General features: G+C 39.7%; 1 protein-coding gene across 1 annotated transcript; it reads right to left on the reverse strand.

The window, feature by feature from the left end:
- Nucleotides 1–8876: 8876 nt before the first annotated feature.
- Nucleotides 8877–20251, reverse strand: LOC147301445 (tetratricopeptide repeat protein 39C-like). Its single transcript, XM_086283311.1, has 14 exons — nt 19680–20251; nt 18891–18939; nt 17928–18056; nt 17366–17480; nt 15879–16239; nt 14748–14916; nt 14341–14434; nt 14135–14242; nt 13934–14043; nt 12094–12217; nt 11906–12003; nt 11712–11816; nt 11562–11600; nt 8877–11461 (listed from the first exon to the last, which is right to left on the reverse strand). The coding sequence occupies exons 1-14, from the start codon at nt 19823–19825 to the stop codon at nt 11372–11374; spliced, it is 1737 nt and encodes a 578-aa protein (XP_086139437.1). The 5' UTR covers nt 19826–20251; the 3' UTR covers nt 8877–11371.
- Nucleotides 20252–20290: the final 39 nt, after the last annotated feature.

A 20290-nucleotide genomic window follows, 5' to 3' on the forward strand; every position in this document is an offset into this window, starting at 1 on the left:
TGTGTACCTATCAGATCGTGTGGAGAAAACCTCCCACCCTCATCACACTTGGAAACAATAATATCATGGCTTGAATATTAAATTTAGAGATGAATTTGAGATCATGTAAAAGGAGGTCATGGTCAGCAAAAACAAAGTGGATGGGTAATGACACATTACTTTTGTTTGTATTGATGTTCATATTTTCATAGGCAAGCTTTTCCTTAAACATTTGCCTTTTCTTTGGCTGTCAGTCACTCCATTGATTGAAGCAAGTGTGTGTACTTTATGTACATTTACGCACAGTGTCTGAACACTTCTTCAGTGTGTGAACAACAATCTACTGCTAATAAAGGCAGCTACAAGTGCCTTTTACTACAAGGAGTACACTGAGATTTGACAGGTATTTATATACCACCAGTTCACAACCACAGTTGTCTTTACTGTAAGGATAGTCCCAGGATAGGTCACAGGATAGTCCCCCACGGGCAGCACCTGGCAACACTGGGAAGGAAAAATGCCCTTTTAACAGGACGAGACCTGCAGCAGAACCAGGCTCAAGGAGAGGCAGTGACTGGTTTGGAGGGTGAGAGGAAACCAAAGAGAGAAAAACAAAAGGAGAAATTAGAGACCATGAACAACAAACAGGACATTATACAAACTCTGGGCAGTGAGAAAAGGCACTGGCATATAAAAAGGAAGAAATGAACAGGGCATAATTGGAACCTCAGCAGCCTGAGCCTGAAGGAAACGGTTTCCAGGGCCTACTCCGTGGATCGGCTTCCTCCGAGGCGTGGACGTCTATCAGCAGAGAATGTACCTTCACCTATCAGCAGAGAATGTCCCTTAGTCTGTAACACAGTCAAATATATTCTCAAGTAATATTCAAGCATGCCATTCAGCGTGTTAGTACGAGCAGCTCGGGAGCAGCTTGGGAGAACAAGAAAACAGAGACTGCTTTAGATTGTCTTCCCAAAGTGACTCAACTTTATTCACAAGTACAACAGTTTATATAGAGGGTAAAATTCATGAGACAGCAGATTTATCAGTTTAAACCAGTACAGACCAAGATAAGGCAGCGTCTTCCTGCCCTTGGGTGAAGAAGCATCCTTTGTGTAGTGTATCAGTTCAGCTACAATTGTGATTATCTCAGCGACATATTTTCAAGGCACAAAACAAAGAGTTCTTACATTAGTGAAATCTGAAACAAACCATTTGGCCTTCAACAGGCGTCTAAAAGATTAAGAAACTAATGTAGCTGAGGGAGTGATCTCTGTGGTATTTCAACCTTGTACCAGCCTGTGATTCTCACACATCAATTCTTGGGTCAAAGAGAAAAATAACTAAAACAAAGGGGCCTTATTGAATGACAGAGTTTTCCTGCATAATGTCACTATAAAACAATATCCAGTAAATGCTACCATGGTACTAAAATACCTAACAGAGCCTATAGCAGCTTACTTAACTTCTTTGGTCTGCTGCCTACTGCACAACTGTATTTTTATAGTTTCACGTTTTAAGCTTTTCCTACCCTCACTTATGGCCTTTCATACTAAACAAAGTAATTAAGAAATAAACAATTATAAATAAACAGTTTCTGTTTCTTGCCTTCTACAATCGAAATTTCTGTTTTGTTTTAGGATGTTTTCTTTGTTTTTACGAGTAGAGTTTAAAAACAACAAAGAAAGAAAGAAAGAAAGAAACTGGACAGTCTGAGCTACCAGAACCTTTTCTGTAAGTTAACACGTTTATTTCTTACAATGTAGCCCAAAGAGTTGTGCTGACAGATTTCTTTCTTTGTCACAGCAGCGTTTTCTTTGTCCTGTGAAAAAACAGTCAAACATGTAACTTCTTTATACTGACTGACTGGTGCGGCCCACTTAAGGTCATAGTGGGCTGTGTTCAGCCCGCAATGTAAAATAAGTTTGACACACCACAGCTAAAGTGTAGCTTTTAAATATTGTCACATGCTACGGTGTAACTAAGAAATGACCCAACAACAAGAACTGACCTGACCTGAACTTACAAGAACTAACCTGATTAAAACTCATTTCAATATTAATAATAAAACATATTTGATTAAAAACACACAATCGCAAGTGTTTACCCTAATCCTACCAATACTTCTAAAATCGAGAACTGCAAAATATTTTTTTAAAAAGAAGGTGGGGTTGTAGTACTTCTATAAGTCAGTGCAAAGGTTGTTTTTTTCAACCCCTGTAATGTGATGCCTGAACAGCGCTGGCTTTAAGTTGTGTATCAACACAAACAGACATCCATACGATGATCGGTGGTGATGGTTGGCGCCGCTTTGGAAACAGCAACTGTTGGTTTGAAAGGCCTGCAGTGCCTCCTTGTGGCGGGACTCTTACACTACACTGCAAGATGTCGAGCAGTGTCAGCTGTATGCTAGCAGGTGATAAATGAAATTTTCTGGGGTCACAACGAAGAGCTTACTGCCTTTCTTGCTCAGTCTACAAAATGTGGTACTTAATGGATTGAAAAGAAAAAGATGACACCCTTTAGTTCACACCAGTAGTGATGATTCAGGGTTTTAATTTTGAGCCGGAAAGTATGTTATTAGCCAAAGCTAATAGTTTCTTCTATCTAGCTAGCTATCTAGCTATCTATGCCATTTGGCACGAGCAAGTGTATTTATTACATGGTGGAAATCACTCGAGGCAGATTGTCTCAGACAAGTCATTTAACCTTTGTCCTGTACTTTTATTAACCAGCAAAATTCCAGAGATCAACTGTTCACTCAGCATCAGGAAGTTTTTTATCCAGACTCTAAGTGTCCAGTGAAGCCAGAGTCCAAATTTATACACAACTAAACCAGGATGAGAAACTTCAGCTCTGCTAACAGTTCTATGTAAGTAATTCATGCTGCCTGAGTCAAACACAAAAACCTTCTTATCTCATATTAAAGCTACCATTTGCTCCAGGTTATACATAAACATGTAGAATTTCACATTTGAGCTCATGTTTCCTGTCTTAATGGTTTCAGATAAGTTAAACTCTGTAGTTAAAAGCAAAAGGTAGCCTCTATATGTTCAATGTGTTTTCTTGTGTAATAAAGTGTAATAAATGAGAACCCTAAAGGATTTTAATCACTTCTTCCCTGCACTTACCTACTGTACGATGACACAAATGCTTGCAGCCAGTTCAAAAGCTCCCAGAAATCGGGACTTTATTTAAGAATCAGTCACTTTTAGACTATATAAACATATCACGTATCAACCTTGGTGCTATTTTACAAGCTGAATTGTGGAAACAAAAACAAACAAACAAAACACCCTTTTATAGCAGTCCTTTCAGTCTCCAATATTGATGACAGGTTATGTTTCATTATCACAATGAATACATTTATCAATAAATTCCTCATTAGTGAAGACAATAAATAGTCACTGGTCAAATATACAGTGTGTGTGTGTATACAGTGTGCTTAGCTGATTTTATAAATGCAAAATGTTCTTAAGTAGATAGCATACATACATAGATGTTTACATTGATAAAATACATTCATTAATTGCATCTATTAGCTAGATTTAAATGTAGCAAAATAGATTTGTTATGTGATTTATTAAATTTGATTGCATAAGACTTTCATTACAGGAAGTGATAAAAGAAGTAGAAAGATTCAAGTGATTTAAGGGATTCCTCTGAGGCCTTTGTCATTTGTAGTTTGATGCTTTTAGATTTTATCCTAGGATCACTGAGAAAGCCATGGCACATAAGTAAGGGGTTAACATTTCAAAAATAAGGTAAGAAAAGGTGCCAAAAGGAGAAAAAAATGTTTTAAAAAATAATGGATTGCATTTATATAGCGCTTTTCGGGGCCCATCCATTCACCATATAGTTCATCTTAATGTAATGTAATGTAAGCTCCAGAGCTGCAATCCTGAGCGCCACTCTCACAATAGCAGTGGTGTTATTGTCAATCAGCTTCCAGATCTTCGGGAAGAAACCAGTGATGGTCTAAAAAAATGTGTAGTGGGTGTAGGTTAAAGAGATATCATAATTACAAAAATATTTTGAATAAAGAATAAAATGTTCTTTTTCTTTTTTCTACTACTTTAAACTGTCCTTGCCGAGCTAGTACATATACATTTCTACCACAGTGCTCAAACAGCCCTGCGGTGAAAAGTTACGTTGAAACCAAGCACACAATTGTTTTTCTTGTGACATTAACAATAAGTTTGATGTGTCACATGGCCCTCTTCCTATTGAAAAAACAAAAGTTGTATCCAAGATGGCCGACTTCTAAATGGCCACCATGGTCACCACCCATCTTGAGGAGTTTGCCCCCTCACATATACTAATGTTCCACAAACAGGACTCTAATATCACCAACCATTCCCATGTTATTACGGTGTATACATATAAATGGCCCACCCTGTCTATTTGACATGGATTTTAATTTAGTGTATGTGAAGTCATCCAAATGAAATCATGTTAAAAAAAAAACACATGTATGTGATAATGACCAATTGTCATTCAGGATATTTAAGCTGCCTGTTGATTGAAGAAAAAAACTAGAATATGAAAAACTGAATTTCAGCTCAAACAAACTAAAATCTTGTGGATGAATGCCGCCTACATGTTTGCAACTTGCTTAGGAAGAGATGGAGATACAATCTAACACTCATGCACCCTGAAAATTATCAAGGATTTCTATGGGACAAACTTAAACCAGCCACTGTGACCATTACTGCAGAGCACAATGACCAATCCTGATGGGGACTATGAGGGTTTGTAGTTAAATTCCTGCTCTTGCAGGATCAGTGAGTGTCTGTTTAAAGATAAATCTCATTAACACAATTTTAGATTTCTGCTCCCCATGACATCACCAACAGTTCTGCAGGAGGACAGAACCCCCTGAATTAATCTACCATAATGCTCTGTGTTATGTTATCATGGCAATATGAAGTTAGAAAAATACAAATACAAAAATGCAAAAGAAAACATTTAAAGGAGGACAACAAGACAGGCAGCTGGAAGAGCTTTTGAAGCAGGCAAACTTTTCTGGATTTCTCTTAACTCTTAACTTAACTTAACACAAGTCAAAGAGGAAACAAGGAGGCAGCTTGTTGGATTATATCTGAGGACAGGACGCATGAAGGAGAAGCACGAGGAGAGAGAAAACAGCAGAGAGATGGTGTCGAGCTAATCGTGGATCAAGTCGAAGAAGCAAGCATCAAAACTGTGAGTAGACATCACACACCAAGAGTTAAAATTACTGTGCTGATTAAGGAAACATTAAATTTGGTTAGTTTGGGGTCTGGAGCTACAGGTTTGTGGGTTCAGTTGGTCTCAAAATTGAGGAAAGACAAAAAAATGTTTCTTTCAAAAGGTTGTTGGAGGATTCTTACTGTAAGAAGTGAAAATCAATCCATGTGTTAAACTGATAAAAAGAAAACAACCCAGAAGGTTTAAACATCTGGGTGTGTGTCTGCTTTTATTTATTTATGCATTTAAAGTTGAATTTGGAGTAATCACACTGGAAAAAGAAAAATGGAGGATCAGGACAATAATGTGGCAAAATTTACTGTTTCCTTAATCAGAACAATAATTTTGATCTGAACTGAAAATGTTGAAATGGGTTATTTTCTTTTTTCTCTACAAATCACGCTGTTAAATCTTTAGTTACTTGTCAATCTCTGTTAATGCTAATGGAACTTTTAAAAAATGCAGTTTATTTGTAATTTTGTAGAAAAGGCTCTGCACCTGTGAAAATAAAAAATAGGTATCCAGACGCCCGAGGTCACTGCAGATCAAAGTACCTAAGCCGTGGTTAACTACGATTATATTACAGATCTGCAGGCCCAGCTGTTGTTATACAAATGTGCCAATTTGTTTTAATTACATTAATAAGAAAAAATGGGATGTTTAAAAAGTGAACATTGCAAATTTAATTTTAAATTAGTTGGAAAGACGCTGATGTCTTTGGAAAAAGGTTTGGTAACTAAAACGTTGAGATTTAATATGATGTGATTTGAATATGATATGATTTAAATGTGTTTACTTATGCATGGGCCCATTTTTAGTATCAATCACTCCTGTATGGACAGATCGCATGGTTATTGTGATATTATTGTGATATTATTATGATATTATGTTATTTGTGATCAGTATGAGTTTTAAACATTGATATTTCTTTGTATTTCAGACTAATTTACAAAATATAAAAAACACTTTTAGTATTTTAGAAAAGTAAGATGTTTCTAATTGACTTCAAACTTTTGAGCTGTAGTGTAGCTGTCGTGGAAGTATGAGGACAGGGAAACACAGTTAAAAAGTTATGAGCTGTCTTGCTGCAGAGAAAGTGGAGTGTGTCATCCTTGAAATGCTCCCTAGATCGGCAGCTGGCAGGATCGAATGATGCTCTGCCTCTGTGGTCAAGTACAGACATAGGCCTTAAGCAACCATGAGCCACTGATAAGCGTGATACACTAGGACGTATGCATAAAGTGGACTAGTTAGACACCTATGAGCCACTAATAGGACAAAATGAGCACGCAGCCATAAAGTGGACTTGTTAGGGAGAGTTTCCCATCAGACCTTAAACACTTCAACTCAGTTTTTGATGATAGACACAACTAAAATAATCCGGATCAGATAAAGTCAGACACATGTACACAATACACAGTACTGCTCAAAAGTTTGTGGTCAGATTGAAACATTCTTGTCTCAGTTATGACTTTACATTTGCTTTAACGTAATATTACATAAAGTTTATCAGTAATGTTTTCACAGATGTCTTTTTAATGAATCATTTATGGAAAATCACTCATGATGTGTTAGGAAATGTCTACACAGTTACACATGGGCACTTTTTTAGTATCAATTACTCCTGTATGAACACATCACATGGATATAAACCAGATGCAAATTTGATTTAATGTGATTATAAAGGAAAAATGGGATGATCCATCACAAACCTCGCAAATTTACCGTTGTTAATCTGCAAAATGATTTTGGTTTGTGCTGATGTCTTTGGAAAAAGATTTCTTGATTGACAAGTTTGGATTTAACATGAGAAAACTGACAGCGGGTAACACAATGTACCACTGAAACAACAGGTATAAATGCTGAAAATGGGCCTCTGTAGATATCATGGTCCCCGAGCCCTCTTTTCTCTGCCTGCTTTTTTCTCTCTCTCCTCTGTCCGTGTTGTTGTCCATGTGCTTATCTTTTTCAGGTGATGCCCCTCTGCCTTCCAATCTTCTGTGACAGTGCCTGAGTGTGCCTTCAGACAACCTGCGGCACCTCTGCCCCGTCTCCTGGAGCCCACATCGTTTATCCTGTATTCATAACTATCTGCAAATAAACCTGTTAAACTTTACCACAGTGTCTCATGATCATTCTGTTGTTAACAGTACACCTTTGTAGACATTCCACTAAATCTCATTCGTGATTTATGATAAATGTTACAATTAATTGTTTATAATCGTTCTTTATACTTCTGATTAGTAAAACATAAAAAAGAATTTCACTATTGTCAGGAAATAAGACCTTTCTAATTCTCTATGAACTTTTAAGCTGTGGTCTAGATTGCAATAATAGTGTACCGTTATTGTTTATAGTAAATGATATAAGAGTATCAGGACGGGGAGTGAATAACAGTTATGAGCTGTGTGGCAGCAGAGAGTTGTTTACTTTGATTCTTTGAGCTTCCAAAAGTCTAATGGGAGGCTGAGCCTTCAGCTTTCCTGTCCCTCTCCTGTGTAACCAGACATGTTCTCTTTAACATTAAACTTATGACTTTGCTTTTGATCAATCTTATGGCTACAGCTGGATCAGCCAACCCTGATCCATCCTTTAGTTATGCTTTTATAGGACACAACTGCTAATTAACTTCCCATCATGCACTGAGCACTTCTGCTCCACTTCTGTCTTTTACTCTCAGTGTGTTAATTTATCACTACTGCATGTCAGTAACGTTGGTCCTCTTCCTCCCACCATGTGGTTTGTCCTGTCCTCGTATGCCCTTGATTATTTTTTCTTTTTTTGCCTTTTCTTTCATCCCCAACCATTTGCACCGTCCTTGAGCCTCATGCTGCTGAAGGTTTCTTAAAAAGGGAGTGTTTCCATCCCACCATCCCCATTTGATTGTTGGGGTTTGATGAGCACATTTGAATAATTTTCCATCACTGCATATTTTCAGCGAGTTCACATTATTATCGTGACTGTGCTCGGCTGTCATTGTGATGAAGGTGTGGTAAAAATCCAGCTTGTCGTATTCTGCACGCTTACTTTGAGATATAAAAAATGAAAGTGCATAGATAGATACATACATACAGCAGGATAAAACACAGCACAGGCCACAACGGTGTGATTAAATATACGCAGCACCTCATCACACACCAAAGGACCTCTGCCTCTGCAGGAAGAAGAGGCGGCTCTGCCCCTACTTGCAGAGAATATCGGTGTTCAGGGAGCCTGTGATCCAATAGGACTGCGAGATATTTATAAGAGTGCACATGAATGGAATTAAAATTTTAATGAATGTAATGTATTGCCATTTATATAATTCACCTAATCCCAAAAAGTTGATATAATGACTGAATAAATGACTTGAATGAGTAATGAAATGCTTTTCCCACTTCATGTTTTGCCAGAACTACTGAATCAACTATCTGGGATTTGCTCAACTACATTAATAGAGCATTAATCAAGTCAGTTCACCTAGCATGCATATTTTGGACCGTGGGAGGACGCTGGAGTTAGTAAAGATAAATTCAATGGGAATACATAGAAACTTGACAGCATAACAAACAGTTTCACAGACATTTTCTTGAAAGTGCAGTTATTGTGTGCCTACCAAAAGTCATCGGTGCAACATCACTTTTCGAAGGTGCAATTTCAGTCCAGAGGGAAGAGAAAAACACACACTGTTTACCTGGATTAATGGAGAACAGTTTATTGTTCAGTGACACATTTGAACACCATCATCCTGACTTGTAACTTTAATTCCAACATAATCTCGTGACAAAAGAAAATCTTTCGGTGACAGAAGTACTGGGTGCATTCAACTGCTCAACATTTACCACATGTTATATCCATCACAGCCACAAGGGATGACTAGCACTGTCTTACCAGGTATGTCAGCAAAATAAACCTTTAATTTTACAATGTGATGTGATGAAAAACACAGAGTCAGTGTGGAAAGCCTTTTTAAATGACTATATGATACCCTTCATTTGCTTGTATTGCTCGGATAACAAAAGCCTCGGAGTGCTTGTTCATAAAAGGCAGTTCTCTGCACAGAAGTTTTCATATGTACAGTGTTAAACTGGTTAAAAAGGTTGTCAAAACCACTCTCACCAATGTTCTTTGTCCAATACAAGATCATACTGAGTCAATTCAGCTGCTAACGCCAGCCATCACAGCAGTCAAACTAAAAACAGCATAAATACTGCTTGTAAAAAGTGCACCTCCTCTTATGTAATATATAAACTTGCCACTATTAAGAACTAATTCAAAAGCTTCAATCACTAAAACACTAACAAAAGAAGTCACTAGTAATATATGTTTATTACGCTGACATTTAGCAGCACCTTTCAAGAGGTAACATGACAGCACAGAAGGTACTGTATTATAATACCGTCATATATATATATGCAGGACTGGACACACAGGTACATTTGACTTCAGTACAGTCTTAAAGCCACTGTTACCCTGCCATGCCATGCATAGTGCACAGGAGCCACGCCCAGTGTCTTCACATAGCAACACCATGAGGGCATTGTGAAGTGTGGTCGTCTCATTTGTTAAAGTTCCAGCTACTTGAGCCGCTGTAAGATTAGGTGACCAGTGACGTTATTTAACTATTCCCATGTTAGTTTGCTAGTTTATTTCCACTGTGAATAGTAATGAAACTGTGTGACACGGTATGACTTGTTTCAGTGTCCGTTTTGTTCAAAGTCCACAGGCAGATTACTAAAATTTAGTCACCAAAAGCACGATTTTAACACTGAAGTGACAGTTGAAACATTAGCAAGCTATTTAATAATTTACAGACAGGTGACAAATTAAAGGAAAAGCCAATATTAGTAATTAATGAGGCCATACGATGGGATTCGCATGATATTTGTACTTATCGATCAACTCTGTGACCCTCATGTCTTCTAGATGGAGGCACTGTCACCCTGGAATCGCCTTTAAGGATTAAACTGTTCCATTATAGGATAAAGCCGTACTGAAATGCAAAAATCTAGGGTTTATTTGAGCAGTTTTTTGAAGTAGTTGCAGTGATTCATATCTCTAAGAGAACAAGTGAATCAAAACCAAGACATCAAAATAACCTTCCACAGCATAACAGATCTCTTGGATCCCCTCAGGGCCCACTTGCGAGGAACATAGCCGCAGAGAGGCCGTTGCTGATGTCATAGTGCTGAACCGTCGGTTACTAAAATTCAGCTTTGTTGCTTTTTTATTCAAAACTGCTGATTTTTTTTTTAAAAATTCCGAAAGGTGACACGATAGAAACACCACTGCTCTCTTTCCATTAATTTGTCATCTGTCTGTATAAGAATGTATTAAATATATCAAATATTAAATTTTACTCACTCCTGTTCACAATATGTTATGTGGTAAAAAAAAAAACAAACAACTGAATTTAATTTAGCATTTTCTTTTTTATAGTTGGAGTGAGATGGCACAAATGTAAAAGCAATATTAACTGTATCTTATCCGTTTTAAAACTATTATTGAGGGAATTCCACTCTCATTAAGAGGTTGTGTGCTGAGTAAACTGCTCACTGAAGGGAGAGGCTTCATTAAAGTCATCCAAATACACAAGTTAATGAGGTACACTGTTACAAGCTAGCTTACACATATGCATGAGAAAAACACTTAAAGGAACAGTTAAAGATTGGAGGAAATGAGTTTGTTTGTTATTTTTCCCCAGGGATAAGGACTCATTTAGTTTCATCTACGTGGATCATATCCAGAAACAGGACATGGATGCCTTGGAGGTGAAAACAGCTATCGTAGCTGGATGTAAACTAAAAGAAACACATTCGTAAAGCTCCCAGAATTTCTTATTTAGATTTTAGCTTGATGTATATGAGTCACCTCATCATACAATGAAAATAATCTGCCCTAAAGTTTTTAATATTTCTTGCACCATGCAGCAACAACATAGGTTTTGGTGGCTAACTTGCTGGCTAACAATATACATCTATAAAAGTATAACTTTGAAAACTTTAGGCATAGTTTTAAGCCTGCTAGTAATAGCCACACTAGCTATTTTTATGATGACACTTGGTTGTCAGTCTGACTGGGTGGGGTAACAAACATGTATTTCCCCAAATCCTTCACTAATACATCAAACAGTTACTCTGAACGGCTTATAAATTCAGCCATTGATGCTCATAGTTGTCTGGAGTCACACAGGCACTACTTCCTTCAAAGAGGCCAGGGCTGAATGGATGCGAACATGAAGCCGGTTCTCAAAGTCGTAGCCTGTAAAATCCTCCTAAAACATAATATAGACATGTATTAAAATGGGGTTTTTTTTTGAGAAAACTGCAAATGAGTTCATTCTAATTCAAATAACTTATAATTTATTATTTTACCTTTGCTTGAAGTAGCAGTGATCTACCTTTTCCCACCGTCTGAATAGCAGCACAAAAACCATGGGGTTATAATTAGGCACGTAGTCGCAACAATATCCAACATCTCAGACAAATAAAAAAAAATCTAAAAGCTGTGACCAGCAAGCTGACCTCTGGCTTTGCAAGGAGTACACATCCCAGCTCATAGACGGCATACGGCTGAACGTATGAGTTGATCTGTCGTCCGTACTCATCTCTAGCAGCCAGCTGGAATGACTGGAAGGCCACAAAAAAGAGCAAAATGAGTAAATCTGCCAGTGTGGATCCACTGCAAAGCCTCTCAGTGTGTCGCTGCGGATTGATACCTGAACAGCGTCTCTCATATTTCCATGACATTTATGAATGGCACCGAGAAGGAGGTGTTTCAGGCCTCTGCACGAAGTGTCATCTATAGTCTGCAATACTGAACCCCCCCCCCCAAAACAGGAAATGATTACACAGGATAGATGATGACAAAGATAATGCTGATCTGAATTGTATGGGCTACACTCACCCTGATTCATTATCTGCAGTTTAGATGAGGAGCAGTTCTGCAGTGCTTTCCACAGATAAACAACTTCGATTACGCCAAGAATGCATAGCTCTCTGGAGGGCGACATCTTTCTCAGTCTCTCAGCCTGCAGGCAGGAGACAGAAAACATAGAAAAACATTAGAGAGGCTGTCGTACGGTGGAAGAGTCAGATATTTCACCAGAGGTCACCACTTACCACCACAAACACTTACTTGGCACAGAAACTGATTTCTTTTGGTTTTAATAGAAAGTCCTATTGGACACTCCCAGTCATTATTGTACGTAGAACTACACAGGATTGCTACATAAAAAGGCTTTTTTAATGTAACTCTCAAATGATTAAAACAAACTTGAAAGGCTAATGTTACTGCTTTTAATTACAATTTTAATGGTTGATTGTGCTGTTAAAATGTGTCTGTGGGGGAATAGCTGCCAGAAAGAAGAGGAAACAGTTCCATTTCTAAACTGAAGAAAGCTTCAACCCAATGTGAAACCCAAACCTTTAAACTCTGATCAACAAACTAGAGTAAGATTAAATATTTCCTTCTTTTCGTTTAAAAGGATTCATTTTTGTCCTCTGTTGAGTTGATTGTTGAGGCTAACTCTCTGTTGACAGCTTATGTTTTTCCACCTGAGAGCTTCCATGATCCATCCATCCATCCATCCATCCATCCATCTTCATCCGCTTTATCCGGGGCTGGGTCGCGGGGGCAGCAGCCTAAGCAGAGAGGCCCAGACCTCCCTCTCCCCAGCCACCTCCTCCAGCTTATCTGGGGGAACACCAAGGCGTTCCCAGGCCAGCCGAGAGATATAATCTCTCCAGCGTGTCCTGGGTCTGTCCCGGGTCCTCCTCCTGGTGGGACATGCCCGGAACACCAACCCCAGGAGGCGCCCAGGGGGCATCCTTGTCAGGTGCCCAAACCACCTCAGCTGGCTCCTTTCGATGTGGAGGAGCAGCGGCTCTACTCTGAGCCCCTCCCGGATGGCCGAACTTCTCACCCTATCTCTAAGGGAGAGGACCACCACCCTTCGGAGGAAGCTCATTTCCGCCGCTTGTATCCGCGATCTCGCTTCCATGATTTAAACTCAAAATAAAAAACAAAATATTTTTGGAGGTCTAAGACCAGAGAAGTGATTATTTAACTTATATACACTAGGTTTATTTTATGAGCATTAAGTTATTAGTTTATTATAAATAATGCCTTTCTGTCCACATGCAGTACCTTCACAAGCCACCAGGGTGCTGAAAAAATCCATAGAAACGAAATTTTATAAACATGGTTTTAACCTCTGAGTCTGAAAAGTGAAAGCAAGTCGCCTTAGTCTTGCATTCTTTCTACTGTCCAGCAGGTGGTGCTCAGGGTGGCAGAAACACTGTTCCTGCACTGTTTTAAATGAATGAATGCTGAATGACAGTAAAGTAGTCCTTCTATTCTATTGTATTCTATTCTAAGTTGTATTTAAGACTATAGGAAAATGGGTGTTGGCTCTTTTCTCCTTTGACCTCAATAAACACCGTCCTCACAGGCTCACAGTCATTTTGAATAAAACATTTTGAATACACGTCCAGCTTGTAAAATATGATCATTATAGAAATGAGGCTTATCCAGGGCATGCTCGCTGGCTAAGAATAATGTGGCTACTCATTAGTCGTGATGGCTATGTTCATGTTTTGTACCATCCATGAATTAAATCAGGTACTAGATGTAACTTCTGTCCTGTGAAAATGTCACAGTTGACTTCAGCTGTGCAGTGAAGCGTCACTAGCTCTATTCTGTTTAAAAGAAAGAAAAGATAAAAAGGTGTCATCAGAGTGCCCACCCTTTTCACAGCAAACTGCTCAATCTGGTTGTTTTTTCTCTTGAAGAGCTTCTGCACGTCTTTGAAAACTCCACTTGCTCCATCCAGGTCTCCTGAAGCACCCTGACACACTGAAAAAACACACAAAGAGGACCATTTAGGAGCTAAACCAAAAGGAACAGCATCCTAACAGTGTCGCTTGTTAGTGTATGCCAGACCTACCTCCGGTCAAATACGCATAGTAGCACTGTGACCAGCGAGACTCATTCTTCAGTCTTTCGAATGCCCTGTATGCATCCTCAAAGTTCAGCTCTATCATGCTACACCAGCCTGTTTCAAGGAAAAGCAGGCAGAGTGCAATTAATCTATCACTGCAGTCTGCGCCAACAGCCAGTATGTCACGACTAACCTGATGAGGAAACACGTACCAATCTCATAGAGACACACATGCTGGATCTCTCTTTGGTCTGATGCAAGTTCTAATGCATCATGGAAACAGGCCAAAGCACTGTTGATATGGCACTGGGGACAGAGGAGAGAGCACACACACCAACAGGTAACGGTAATCATGTTAGACAGACTACATGCATGCGCTGGGTGATGGATCAGTAGGTGGTTGATTAGATGCTGGTGAGTTAATGAACCGTCTGACGTGCATATTAAGTGCATGTGCTGAAAACACAGAGAGGTGAATGATATTTTTCATACTCTACTACAGTGAAGAATGTTTTGTCTACTGTGTATTTCTCATGGAGCGCAACACAAATAAACTATCTGCAGCTAATATGGACTTGCTGACTGATCTGTCGCTGACCATTACCGAAAGGTTACATACCTCTAGCCTTTGGACTCGTCCTTTAAAGAACATGAAAAGAGAGGAGTTGGGGTAAACCACCGACTTTCTCTGCAGAATAGCTTTAGCTTCCAGCAGCCCTGCATGCGTATCCGAGCCCTCCAGAGCAAAGAAAGGCAGCACTACGGTGTGGTACCACAAGAGGGCCAACCTGAGCAACAAAACAGGAGATTGAGCCCAGGGTGGTCAGATAACAGTTCTCACTACTTCAGTCTAAATCTCTGAAATGGAATTAAGCTTATAAACGTCTTGTCAATGTGGCTTAAAATTTGAGATTAAAAATGAATTCCCAAAGCTGACACGCAGCTCTCAAATAAACCTATTAGTGAGACTCTATTATCAGCTGCTTTTTCCAGGGTGAAGATAGGACCCTGATTGGCTAACAAGCTCTATGTTATGTAATCAAAAACCACAAAATAGCTGTTAAATGACCGTTGGTGAGACTGTTTTAAATTTAGAAGAGGGGGAAAAGAAGAACTCGTATGTGACGATCTTTTACTATATGCTATAATTAACAAGTAATTAAGCTTAAACACAACCATTAAGAACCACTCAGCAATTCCTAATTTGTTTATTATTATTATTAATAATAATAATATTATTATCCTAAAGGTCATTTTCTACCGCAGGAACTTGTGGGCCATTTTAGGGATGCAGGCATCTTTGCATGCTGTTTGAGTAACAGTAACTGCCTCCACTGGACCTCTTCAGGATTGTTTTTTTAAAAAAGGGAAAGGGTACATGCTTAGATGAAGGTACTTCTGAGTGCCGATGAAAAACTGCACTGTTTGCTTGTTGCACAAAACATTTCTAAAAGATGATGAAGAACAGCAGCTGCATTGCTCAAATAGCAGTATTTTTACACTGAAATGTCACCATCAGATATCAACCATCAACCATCTCTGTTCCCTTTATTGTTGTTAATATTTATGTTGTTTAAACTAACAAAATATGTCACCTCAGTTTAGTTTTATGGATCGTCCTTTTCTGCAATGGAATTAGAGGGTCTGAAACAGCAGATTAGGGAGCTGCTCACATATAAAACTTCTGCTCTGAGTTCCTGCTGTAGAAATGAGCCTGATGTAATAAACGGTAAGACCTCCGCTCACTCACGTAGCTAGAGGGGCCTTCATGTCCTTGCTCTCGCTTGCATACATAAGGGAGGAGAGGCCCTGGAGTCGGTCCCCAGGGAAACCCAGCAGGTTGATAATCTTGAGCAGGTGTGGCGGTACCATGGAGATGCACAGGTGGAAGAGGCCGTAACCGAAGCTGACTGAGCCCTTGAGGCGGTCCAGGGCTTCGGCTGTGACACCATTCTCCACGGGTGTATTGTGGTTGGCGTTGTCTGCTGAGAGGGAATCCTGGTTCCCAGAGGACCTCCGCTGATAGGCGTCCTGCAGCTGGCTGATGTCGCTGTGGCACTTATTGTACATTTTCCAAGCCTTACGGAGAATCCAGCCTCCTTTGATATACGCTGTCAGTGGAAACAGGAAATAAGATATTTTGGAGGACGCTCTGCACCGACATGCTGAGGTGGAAGAACAAACCCAGAAACCCAGAAGACAACTATAAAAAACTCTAAATCTTCTGTTATGGTTTTGAATTTATTGCTAATTTATCTAACTGATTGCAACAACCCATCCATGAAAGTAAGTCTTAGGCCTGACTATAAATTCTTACCATTTACTCAATATTTAACTTTATTAAGTGCCAAATTGTGTCAATTTCAGACCAGAAACAACTATACTTCATTTAGTTTGCTGTAGCAAGATTCTCACTGCTGGAAATACTGGAAATACACTGCTGGTGTATGATCTGTAACAAAAATGCTGAGAATCAGAAGAAGCTGGTAGAGTGTGCAGGAGAACAGGACAAAAGATGACAATTTAATCACTGTGAACTCTCCAGTTACTTGCACTATCTCACACAGTCTCACATGGATATTACACAGACTCCGTGCTACAGATCTTTGAACGTCTAATCTTGACAGAATCAGACATTTGCACTCTCACATCTTTCAGGCGGCAAATTACATAAGAAATGAGGATCACCTGAGAACCATTGAGCTGAATTTCTGTGTTATTATTTCATTAATCGCTTAACACTTTTTAAAACAAAACTCATATGAGTAAGTGGGTGTTTGGTGACAAATCTCCATCACTCTGATCTATGCTATTATACAGATTCGCCAAGGCAGGTGAGTCTGCTGCCTGACCTCCGGTGTAAGACACTTACACTGAAGGTCGTGGACAAGCATGGACCATCTACTGCACTTGCAGGACAGGCTTTACTAACCAAAACAACAAGATTCTTCCTCTGAGGGCACTAACATCCAACCCTGTGTCTGTCACCACTTGCACCTCTCTTAGCTTTTCACTTGAGTTAAATTTAAAGTTCAAGAACATCCCACAGGTTCGTTAAGTTAATGAATCATGCAAAATAATCAGAATTATAATGTCAAGTACAAGTTCAACAATCAAGCAAACCTAGTCATGATAGACCAACAGCAATCTAACCCCCCACTTTCCCACACACTGGTTTACTTCATGAATGATGCAGATTCAGATCATACCGGCTTGTGATGGTTCTTTGTTTATTACCTGAGAGTTCCTGTTTGACAAAAGAGAGCACAGCAAGGTATACTTGGCAGTCGGCGACGATTATCTGTCTCTGCAGGCGGTCCACGACAACAACGCCGGACCGTTGAGAGTCCATCTGTAACACGCACACACAGGCACACGTCTTTAGTTGCCAGCATGCATCTCGTTTCCCCAGCGGTTGGCAGGCATGAGGGACGGGGAGTTTCCTGAATGACCCTCCACTCCTCACCCAGTTTGTTGATTAAATTTCCCAGGAGTACTAATTGAATCTGCGAGTGAGTTTGGCATGATCTCATTGCTGCCTGCATCATTACGCCTAAAGCTGAGGATCCTAACATAGTTATCTGGATTGCAGCCTGTACCGGCCGTGATACAAGAAGATGCCAGCAACAGTGGAATCCATCTAAATCTGTACTAACAGTATCTCTGGATTTCAGTTCAGCCCCAAATGTAATGGAAGCTCTCTTATCAGTTTTGTCTACAGTTTTTTTTCAGCGCCCTCCAGAAAGTCCTATAATATACACTTTGAATTCTTCCTTTTTTTTAATAGCGTTGCACTTACACTCTTTTTAATCTTGTTCCTGATTGTCTCTATGACTCCAGCGCTGTCGCTCTCACACAGTTTCTCAGTGGTCCTCAGATCATCACAGGCAGTCTGCATCTTCTCCTCCTCAAATGTCATCATGGCATTCTGCAGTGAAAGGCAGGAAAAAAGTCCTTGTCTGGTGATATTTCATTGCTTCACATTAGTACTATCTTGATATGAATTTGTATTGTTTTGTAAGGCATTTTTATGCATTAGCTAGCTTACAATCTAAGAGTGAAGGAGCATTATGTAATAGCTTTAAAAGCAGGAAAGGACAAAGGGCTCTTTCTACAAAATAATGAATGGAGGAACATGGTGACATCTGTGCAGCTGTGTTTGGGATGGCTGAAAAGATGCAGCCCAGCAGAATACACACACAGGGTGAAATGCTAAATATAAAACAAGAATAATTTCTTACATTGACATAAGAAATTAATTTTGTGGTTTTATACTAGCTTGTAATAATATTATGCATGATGCATTAAATGCCACTGGGCATGTGTGAGTGCCTGCAATGATTGGTCAGATGTCAGCACCCCCAACAGCCTTCAGGGCCATTTAGCATCTGGGGACAGAGGATGACATCATGCTGTGCGAGTGTCGACACGAGTGGGAGTGACACAGCAGTGTCTGTGAGTGTGTGTGTGTGTGACAACCATGCTGTGAAAAATCTCCTTCTGCCATTATTGAAGCATTTCAGTAATGTGCTTCACTGCAAGAGTGATGCTGATCTTGAGAGGAGGAAGCATCCATTATGTTAATGGATTTAAAAGCAAATCAAAGGAGAGGATGTAGTGGTGACAATGAGGTCCTAATACCTGGGTGAACTGCGATGGGATGGCCATTATTTTAACTCTGCTCTTGCATCTTTCACACCTCTTTCAGTGCATTGCTATTTTTTCTACCAACTTTTTTGGACTACTGGCTAAGAAAACTCACCAGAAAGCTGACAAAACTGGCCCCAAAGCTCATCAATGGGCTCTGGCCCCTGTGAAGAAACAAAAAACAGAGAACAAGAAAAAAAATCTTTATTATGCTTTTTGTGTATTTTTGGGGTGTCCTGCAAAACCAAGATGAACATTTTTAAAAGGAGCTGCAGACAGTAACTTTTTCTGTTGGCACAAACAGAGCAGAAACAAGTCTCATCTTAAGCTGTCATGACCGCTGCCAAGGACTATCTGTCTGACATGCAAGGAGAAAAATGCAAGTGTCTCAGTGCATACATTTAGCGAGGCCACGTAGGGCTGCAACAAACAAGTATCATTAATCTGTTGTGCCAGAAAAAATATCCTTTATCCTTCACGACTCTTCAGAGCTAAAGCTGAAATCCCAAAATGTTTTATCTCGACCAATAAGTTAAAATACATTTAAACTGATTTACATTTATTACAATGTACTACAAAATCACCAAATACTTTCATGATAGAAAATACAGTAATAAAGTAACTGACATCGTTTAACATTTTCTTTGATTTCTTAACTTGTTATATCTGTCACCTGGTTTCTTAATTTCAACTCTAGTGCTATGACTTCCATTTTAAAGGTGGTGACATAAATCAGACAGATCCTCAAAGATAGTAAAGTTCTTTAAAAAATATTCTTCCGTTTGAGGTATATGTGGATCCATAGGGACATACTGTACTGTGTATATAGTGTTTCAGACTTAAAAAATGTCACTAAATTGTAGACTTCAGCAAGATTGCAGCGATTAATGCGCAAAATAATTACCTGTATCTCCTGAACAGCTCGTCGCTTTCCTTGAAGCCGTTGTTGAGCAGCATGTTAATGCCTTGCAGAGCCATCTCAGCATCATCTATGTGCTCTGCCTTCTCCTCTACCTGCTGCTGCTGCTGGGACTGCTCGGGACCCGCCATTGTTTATACCACAGCTCAGCGGCTGTTGGCTCAAACCAACGCAATAAAGAACAAAAGACGATGTTGTTTCTTCCCTCAGCCAAACCCGCATTGGTTTATTTCCACTGAGATAAGAGAACACGTTGAACAGAGACGCGCCAGCGGCCGGCTAAAGAAAAAAAAAAAAAAGATGTGCAGCTTCCGCAGGCTCCAGACGTCTGTGCACCTCAGGGATGGGCACCGATGTCCCAGTCAGGCTCTATCACACTGCACTCCTACAGTTTACAGTTAGCATTGTAGTTGTAAGCTCAGTCAAACGCCGGCACGCGGTTATTTGTTACCAAATCAGCCATCCGTCAGTTTTCCTCCAGATCTTGAGATCCGTGCAGCAACACCCGATGCATTACATAACGCGGCTGCTGTGCTGCTCTGACAGCCCCACGTAATGCGCTCGTCAAACGGCCTGGCGTCATAACGCACAGCGCA

This window comes from Aulonocara sp. 'chitande type north' Nkhata Bay, linkage group LG23 (genome assembly GCF_057382095.1).
Source record: "Aulonocara sp. 'chitande type north' Nkhata Bay isolate Kocher_YH1m ecotype deep benthic linkage group LG23, A_spYH_male_GT1.1, whole genome shotgun sequence".
Classification (NCBI taxonomy): Eukaryota; Metazoa; Chordata; class Actinopteri; order Cichliformes; family Cichlidae; genus Aulonocara; species Aulonocara sp. 'chitande type north' Nkhata Bay.

Excerpts from the sequence above, each read along its gene's own strand:
- LOC147301445 (XM_086283311.1), bottom strand. The coding sequence starts at position 19,825 with ATGGCGGGTCCCGAGCAGTCCCAGCAGCAGCAGCAGGTAGAGGAGAAG. Across the intron at positions 18,940-19,679 it reads GAGCTGTTCAGGAGATACAG|GGGCCAGAGCCCATTGATGA; the intron begins GTAATTATTTTG and ends GTTTCTTCACAG. Across the intron at positions 12,218-13,933 it reads AGCAGTTTGCTGTGAAAAGG|GCTGAGAGACTGAGAAAGAT; the intron begins GTGGGCACTCTG and ends TCCTGCCTGCAG.